At 31.3% G+C, this 8,425-nt stretch overlaps 1 protein-coding gene across 1 annotated transcript; it reads left to right on the top strand.

The window, feature by feature from the left end:
* The first annotated feature begins 1,379 nt into the window (after nucleotides 1-1,379).
* On the top strand, nucleotides 1,380-3,507 carry LOC120090150 (large ribosomal subunit protein eL42). Its single transcript, XM_039047667.2, has 4 exons — nucleotides 1,380-1,519; nucleotides 2,486-2,665; nucleotides 2,763-2,837; nucleotides 3,285-3,507. Exons 1-4 carry the CDS (start codon nucleotides 1,517-1,519, stop codon nucleotides 3,342-3,344), a joined length of 318 nt encoding a protein of 105 aa, XP_038903595.1. The 5' UTR covers nucleotides 1,380-1,516; the 3' UTR covers nucleotides 3,345-3,507.
* Nucleotides 3,508-8,425: the final 4,918 nt, after the last annotated feature.

Raw genomic sequence — 8,425 nt, 5'->3', positions numbered from 1 at the left:
TTAGTTCTATTTTTTTTTTTTTTTTTTTTTTTGCAAAAGTATGGTAATTAAAATATGGGGTAGAAGAATCGAAATGCTAGTCAAGCTACGCTCATGATAGCAACTAACTCTAATTTCAATCAAAGGCACACTGAAGTGTCGCTAATTTTGTATTATTGTATTTTGTTTAAAGGCACAACTATCTCCAAGAAATAATATAATGCTTTTTTTGTATATAGTTTTTCTCGATTATATATTTTGGAGTCAATTTTAAATTGTCTTTTGTGATTTATGAGATTAGTTGTTATTTGAATTTTTTTTCTTAATCAATTACTCCATAATTATAGGTAGCATGCCACTTTATATGATTTGAAAATTGAAGTATTTTATGTCAAATTCCAATTCAATATTAAACATCTTTAAAAATTAAAACTCATTTCATAATCATTTAATTTGTAATTATTAAAAATCAAAGATGTATTTTGAATACTTTTGTGATGTAGTTAATTTAAAAAATAAATTATTTTGAAAAAATAAATATTTGGTAACCATGAATTAAAAAAAATGGTTTATAAAATAAGAGTCTGTTTAAATTGATTTAAGAAAAAATATTTTTTTTAAAGCTCATTTTTTTATTTAAACACTTTTGATCAAAACTGTTTAAAATACACGTGAAAAACTATTTTGTGTAGTTGTTAGACACTCCAATTTTTTTTTCGTAAGATGACTTATTTTTAAAATCAAACACTTGAAGATGGATTTTAAACACACCCTAAATTGAATTAAGATAAACACTTGAAACCAATTTTTAGTGTTTAATGGTTAATCTACCCTAATTTATATTAGAAACTCTTACCACAACTGTCGACCAACCTCCAACCACCACCACTGCCTAAAAGTTCTTCATAATAATTTGACATTAATAAAAACATTTTTGAGAAAAAGTTGCCAAAAAAAATGTGGTTTTATTTTAAATCAAAAGTATTTAAATGAAAATTAATTTTTGAAAAATATTTTTTTCAAAGTCATTCCAAACCAACCCTAAGTCTATTTCCTTTCAATTTCTTACCATGCTTTAGCAACTTCAATTCCAATTTTTTATGACGCTTTAACAACTTTCAAAAGTAAAAAGAGTTGATTTTTTTATCAGAATTTCAAAAAAAGAAATAAAACTTTTAAAACTATTACTTTTTTTAATTTTTAAAATTTAGCTCGATTTTTGAAAATATCAGTAAAACTATAAACTAAAGTAGTGAAAAGGGTATTTATAGATTTAATTTTAAAAAATTAATAACAAAAAATCAAATGTTACCCAACCGACCTAATTTTCTCAAAGACTCAAACTCAAACCAACCTTATAAAATTTAATTGGGCCGTGGACGATTTACTTGGGCCCAAATCCACAAACAACAAACGTGGATCCCTTGGCTCTCTCCTCCAATTCAACATATATATATAGTAATCGTTTCCCTTTATAATTCCTACTTTGCCACTAAATTAGGGTTTTTCAAGCCGGCCTCGTCGACGTCCAGGCGCCATGGTACTTCTTCCTCTTTCTCCATTTTCTGCAGTTTCAACGTCTCTTAATTGTTCTCTTGATTCGTTCTGTGGGTGTGCCTGTGTTCTACATCTCTGATTTCTTTCCCGATTTGTTTTATTTGGTTGCCGTCAATTAGTTTTGTGATGGAGAAAGCCAATAGTTGTGGTTACGTTTTGAAAGTTTACCGTTTAATGGAGAGCCTTGACGTTGTACTGTTTATGCCCTTCGTTTTCTGTTGCGTGTTTTTTGTTTCATACTATCACTTGATCTGGGACTGTGCATTGAAGTCAACTGGATTATCTGTTGCACTCGAGCTTAGTTTGGCTTAGTTAGCGAGGTTTAAATGTAAGTTCTAGGGGGCTAGTTGTAGAATAGACATCTGAATCATCTGGCAGCTCGTGCATTGATCATGTCTATTTGGAAGTATTTTTGTTGCACGGACTGTAAGAGGAGGAATTTAAGGACTTACCGATATTTGTAGCTTATGCAATCTGGATCCTGGATTTAGGAAATGTATGATTGCTGCATATGAGTGATGTCTGTAGTGTCACTAAGTTTTTTTCTTCTTTTGGATAAGAAACAATTGCATTGATGGTGTGAAATTATTGAAGGGAACCCCAATAAGACTAATTACAAAAGGTGTCTCCAATTGGAGAGGAAGGAGGAATAGTTATAGTGATGGAAGAGAGGGGGTGTCACTGAACTTTTGAACTTATTGATACTATTGAGTGAGATTGGAATGTTTCTTCCTAAATTGCTTAAAAAGGGTTTTTTCCCAAGGTAAACATTGGCCATGGAGTGGATTATAAATTTTGGAGCTTTGATTATAATAAGTTCATTGATTGTCACCCCAAAATAAAATTTAAACCATGGAGTCACAATGCAGTAGTGGGTTGCAGTATTTGTGTCTTTTTTGTCATTAGAGCTTGTAGCATCGGAGTTTGAGGATATGGTAATGTGAAACAGGTGAACGTTCCCAAGACAAAGAAGACTTATTGCAAGAGCAAGGAGTGCAGGAAGCACACTTTGCACAAGGTTACACAATATAAGAAGGGAAAGGATAGTCTTGCTGCTCAGGGAAAGCGTCGGTACGATCGCAAGCAATCAGGATATGGAGGTCAGACCAAGCCTGTGTTTCACAAGAAGGTTAGTTAATGTTCTCAGGTCTAGTCAAATTCTAAATTTCTCCTTTTCTGGGATGTTATTGAGATTAGAACTGAATTGAAACTCCTGAATTTCATAGGCAAAAACTACCAAGAAGATTGTGTTGAGGCTACAATGCCAAGGGTGCAAACACGTATCCCAGCACCCCATCAAGGTTAGAATGCAAAGTATTTAAATATTTTCTGATTATGGCCTCTCTCTATTAAATATCTTGATAGTGTAATGCATTTTCCGAAAAAAATCTTTCAAGCATAGTGGCTTTCGTACTAAAATATTTTAGGCTGTTGATCCAAATAAAGCTAATCCATTTTCCTCTCCTTAAACTAAATATACATGTACTGCTATGCTAGTGAAGATAGTTGATACTAGGTTTTAAGTGCCTTTACCTTTGGAGTGGTTTTGTTTTCTCCATTCCCGTACTTGAGAACGGTTTCGTAATCTGAGTATCGAATTGGTACTCGGGGCTGAAATTGCAATATTTGAAGTAATTTTTTGCTCTTTTAGAAAATATGCAAGTCCAAATGAGGAATTTTAATTATCAGTTATTGTCTGGTGGATATTTTGTGGTTCCCTCATCTCATGTCTAAAATGTTAAATGCAGAGATGCAAGCACTTCGAAATTGGTGGAGACAAGAAGGGAAAGGGAACTTCTCTTTTTTAGACCCTTTTATCAGTTTATCTTTTGTCATTTCTTTTTCACAAGATTATTTGTACGAGTTCCTGCAGAATTACTGTGTTGTTCAGCTATTAGTTCTACATGTCTTAATGATACTATTTAGCTGAAACTTTCTTATCTTAATTATTGAATTCCAAAATTTTGACTCTTTTTTTGATTTGTTGAGTTGGTTTTCGTAGAAACTTGTTTGCATGATGTATCGGTCAGTACTTATCAAATAATTGGTTATTGTTAGATTAGTGAAAATTATAGGTCTCTCATGATTCATTTATGTTTTGAAAAAGAAAATAGGTAAACTAAAATGTGTTTGGTATACTTATTTTCAAAAACAATTTCTAAAATCAATTCTTAAAATAGCTATTGTTAGAAACAATGAACCGTCGATTTCTTTGTTCTAAAAAATTATGAACACGACACTTTTTGCCAATACACATTTACGTTAAGCTACACAAATTACAAATTGAATATTACAGTTTTTTTTTTTCAAAATCCTATTTACACATTATATTAGTCAATTTTTATTGTAAAATGTTTTATTGTATAATGTTTGAAATAATATCTTTTTAGTTTCTAAATTGTCAAGAATATGAGTATTTGGTCTTTATGGTAGGTTTAAAAGTTCTTTATTTTAAATTGATTAGATATTTTTTATATTCTTTTAAATTTTGATATGACATTTTTAAATAAAATATATTTTCTCTCCTCAATCTTCCCATCCACTCTCCACTCTCCTCTCTCCTCCCCTCCCCTTCTTCTATCCATGGTTGTTCCCACTTTCGAGTTCCATCTTCTCTCCCTTTTCTTATGAATACATTCTTTTTGATCTCTCATTTTCTTTTATTCGTCGAACCTTTTAAATTTTTGTGACATAGGCCATGTTGTCAAATAGAAAAATATTAAACTTCTTATTAACCTTTTAAGTTTTATGAGAATATTTGTGTTCGTATTAATTATTTCGACAAGTCATTGATCATTTCAATTATAAGATTTGTACTTTATAACTTAAAAATGAGTAGAACTTGGTACAAATGGAGATTATGAACGTGTATAATTTTTTTAAATGTTCATATAATTTTTTTTTTATCCATGCTAATGGTACTAAATAAAAAGTAAGTTCTCGTCAAGTTGGTGTTGTCGAATTTAATCTTAGTTGTTTGCGAGATTGACTTATTGTGGAGAGGGGAGGAGAGAGGAGAAAAAGGTGAGTGAATAGGAAGAGAAGAGAAAAAATATATTTTTTTATTTAAAAATGTCATATCAAAATTTAAAAGAATATAAAAAAATATCTAATTAATTTAGAAAATAAGAATAACGAAAGTTTTCATTTGATAATCTGTTCTCTCTTTCTGATATGCAATTATTTGACGATCAATCATGTTTGGATTAACTTTATGTGCTTAAAGAAAGCTTGATTAAATTTGATATTAGAAATTGAGGGTTGTGTCACTCAGGTTTTAGAAATTTACTCAGTTTTTTTTTAAAACTTTCGTTAATAATTTTGTTCATACAAATTTTTAGACGTGTAAACGACTTTTATATATAATGAATTATTGCAGTGTCAACCAAAAATGTTTGTAATTAAATACATGGTAGTGAAAATAATACAATTATCAACTTGAGATTTTAATCAATACATCCTTTTTAAGGTTGAACTAAATTTTTCTTATAAAATTTGTAATTTAACTACACTCATATTTGAATTTTACGTTTGGAATCTATTGCTCTTAGAAATATGGACTTCGAAGGTGCTGGAGAAATAGATTTCCATTTAATAATAGAAAATCAGAGGGTGTTTGAGCCACGTAGATGGAGGAAGAAAGTGAGGAATTGTGAACTATACTCTTTGTTTAGCTCAAAGAATTTTGTGAGTTAAAAATATCAATTTTATGTTTTTACTAAATTGTTTATATAGTGGGTCTCAAAAGTTTACAACTTTAAGGTTTCACAACTCTAATAGTGTATGCACGCATGTTATATTACTCTATAATTTGAATAGGGTAATCACTTTTGAGTCTTCTGATTGTTACTTAGTTTTGTTTGATGTTTTGTATTTTCAAACCGTCTAGATAAAACTATCATGGGTTGGCAAGTAGGGGTATTCAAAAAACTCGATAACCCAACCAGACTATCCAACCTAAGTTGGGTTAGATTTTATTTTGGGTTGAGTTGGGTTAAAAATTTTCAAAAATCTTAAATCCGGGTCGGGTCTCGGGTTACTCCATTTCAAGGTCGGATCGACCCAGTGAATATATATATATATATATATTGAAAAAAAAAAAACAAAGCAGAAAAGAGAAATCGAAGAATCCATTGTATTCGTCGAAACGAAACCCTCGCCTCGTCGAAGCTCGCCATCGCCCTCTTCGCTCGCCCTCGCCGAAAGAAACCCCTCCGCTTCCGATTGAAAAACCTCCTATCGAACTATTGAAGAATTGATCGGAACCCTCGCCCTCGCCGAACGAAAACCCTCCGCTTCCGATCTGGTCTCCGCCTTAGTCCCCTCGTCAGATCCGACCCATGCCTCACGCTTCCGATCAGGTCTCCCTCAGTCCCTTCGCTTCCAGTTCTGATACTAACTCACGCTTTCTCTTTCGGTACATTTTTTTGGTACTTTTGTTTATCTATTTCCTTTTGGGGGTTTTATTTGGGATTTGTGATCCTATTTCTTCTGTTTTTCTAGACATTTGTACAAATTATTGTGTTGTCCACAAAATGTTGATAGTTTTGAACGGTAAATTATTAGAGGTTTCATTTGTTTTGTCGTCCAAATTTTTTTGTTCCATTCAACCATGATTGATTAATAAATTAATTTTTGTTTCATTCAAACGTGATTGTTGTCCAAGTTTTTTTTGTGCCATTCAATTGTTCCATTCAATTGTAAATTATTAGAGCTTTCATTTGAATTGTAAATCACTATTCCATTCAACTGTGATTGATTAATAAGTTAATTTTTGTTCCATTCAAACGTGATTGTTGTCCAAGTCGTTTTTGTGTCATTCAATTGTTCCATTCAATTGTAAATTATTAGAGTTTTCATTTGAATTGTAAATCGTTATTCCATTCAAATGTAGATTTATTAAAAAATTAATTTTTGTTCGATCTGTTAGCTTTAGGGTTTCAATCAAACCAAGTATTTTGATGATAACAAACTCAGATTTTTTGTACTAACATTTTCAGTGTTTTAGAGTCACTATCTTGTAGAGCTCGGAAAGATGATTCCAACATAATTTGAATCGCTCAAATCGGAGTTCAAACGAGAAAGTTATAAGCAAAAGAAGATTGATAGAAAATCCAACGTGGCAGTGACATGTGGCACACAAACCGTCAATATTGATAACGTGGCAGCTGATGTGGCGCTCCAACCGGTCATTTTTGTTGACGTGGCACATGATGTGGTGACTGTGGACGAATGAGATAATGACAAGTGGCAGTCACCCAGCTTCACGTGTGTGTGCGTCGCATGTGCCTGCGGTTTCTTCACAGAATGTGGCGTGTGACGCTCAATCCTCTCCCCTATGCACGTGGTGCTCATTTCATACGGCTATTTTTCTTTATTTTCATTCTTATTTTCCTTTAATTTCCTGATCCAATTTTCTCCAAATTCTCACCAAATTTATTTCTTGTTTTCAAATTTTTTGCTTCTTGTTTTAGTTATTTTTTTAATATTTCCTAATTGCATAATTTAATTTTTAGTATGTTATTTAAATTTATCTTTGATTAAATTGTCTTTAAATTTGAAGTTATCATAGCTTGCATGATTTAAGTTTTATCTTGCATAAATTTTCTTTAATCAAATTAGTGAGTTAACTTTATTGAGCATTGTTGGAAGATAAAATTATTTTTAAAAAATTGGTGGTCAACCCTATTCACCCTCTAATGTTGCCTTTAGATCCTACCATTGGTATAGCGGGTAGCTCGATTTTCTTATTTCAAAAAGGTTTTGTAATTTTTTTTTTGATTTTACATTCTGTTTTTTTTAATCTTATTAAATCTGGATTTTTTCTAATTTTTGTAAAAAGTTTAAAAATTTGAGTTTTAAAAGTCGTTTTCATTGGAAATTTTTTTCTTGAAAATTGGTTATTAAAACATTTTTTTTCTCTATTTCTTAATCTTTGAAATCTTTTTGATTAAAATCTAAATTTTGGAAAAGTACTTCTCTTTATAAAAATCTTTTAAAAAAATTATTATATTCTCTTCCTTTTTCGAAAAAATTAATTGTTCGAGTTTATGACAACTACTTGAATAAATGGGTATGGTGAAGGTCAATCTACCACTAGGCCACCTTTGTTTGATGGAAATAATTATGCATAGTGGAAAACTAGGATGAGAATTTATTTGATTTCTATTGACTATAATCTATGAAAAATTGTTTTTAATGGTCCTTTAATTCCTACTAAGATAGTTGACAATAAAGATATTCCTAAGGAAGAAAAAGAGTTAAATGATGAAGGTAAAAAGAAGTTTTCTATTAATGCTAAAGCCATGAACGGTCTGTTTTGTGATTTATGTCCTGATGAGTTTAATCGAGTCTCTGCCTGTAATTATGCTAAAGAAATTTAGGATATGCTTGAAGTAACTCATAAAGGAACTAATCAAGTTAAAGAGTCAAAGATTAGCATGTTAGTTCATAATTATGAATTTTTTAAAATGGATGCAAATGAAACTATATCTGAAATGTTTACTAGGTTCACGAATATTGCTAATGCTTTGAAGGGATTAGGAAAATCTTATACCACCTCTGAAAATGTGAGAAAAATTCTTAGATCATTGCCTAAGAGTTGGGAAGCTAAGCTGACGGTGATCCAAGAAGCAAAAGACCTCTCAAAACTTCCACTGGAGGAGCTTGTTGGATCTCTCATGACACATGAGATAATCATGAAGGCCAATGTGGAAGATGTCAAAAAGAAGAAGAGCCTAGCATTAAAGTCCACTCAAGTTCAAGAGGACTCTGAAACTGAAGCTGAACTAAATGATGAGGAGTTCGCTTACTTGACCAAGAAGTTCAAAAAGCATTTTAGGAAAAGGAACTTCTCAAAGAAAGTCAACAATCAAGAAGACAAAGGAGA

Source organism: Benincasa hispida, chromosome 11 (genome assembly GCF_027475165.1).
Source record: "Benincasa hispida cultivar pf3 chromosome 11, pf3_genome.v1.1, whole genome shotgun sequence".
In the NCBI taxonomy this organism is placed as follows: domain Eukaryota; kingdom Viridiplantae; phylum Streptophyta; class Magnoliopsida; order Cucurbitales; family Cucurbitaceae; genus Benincasa; species Benincasa hispida.
The sequence above is the reverse complement of the archived record's forward strand: the minus strand, read 5'-3'. Positions and strand labels throughout refer to the sequence as shown.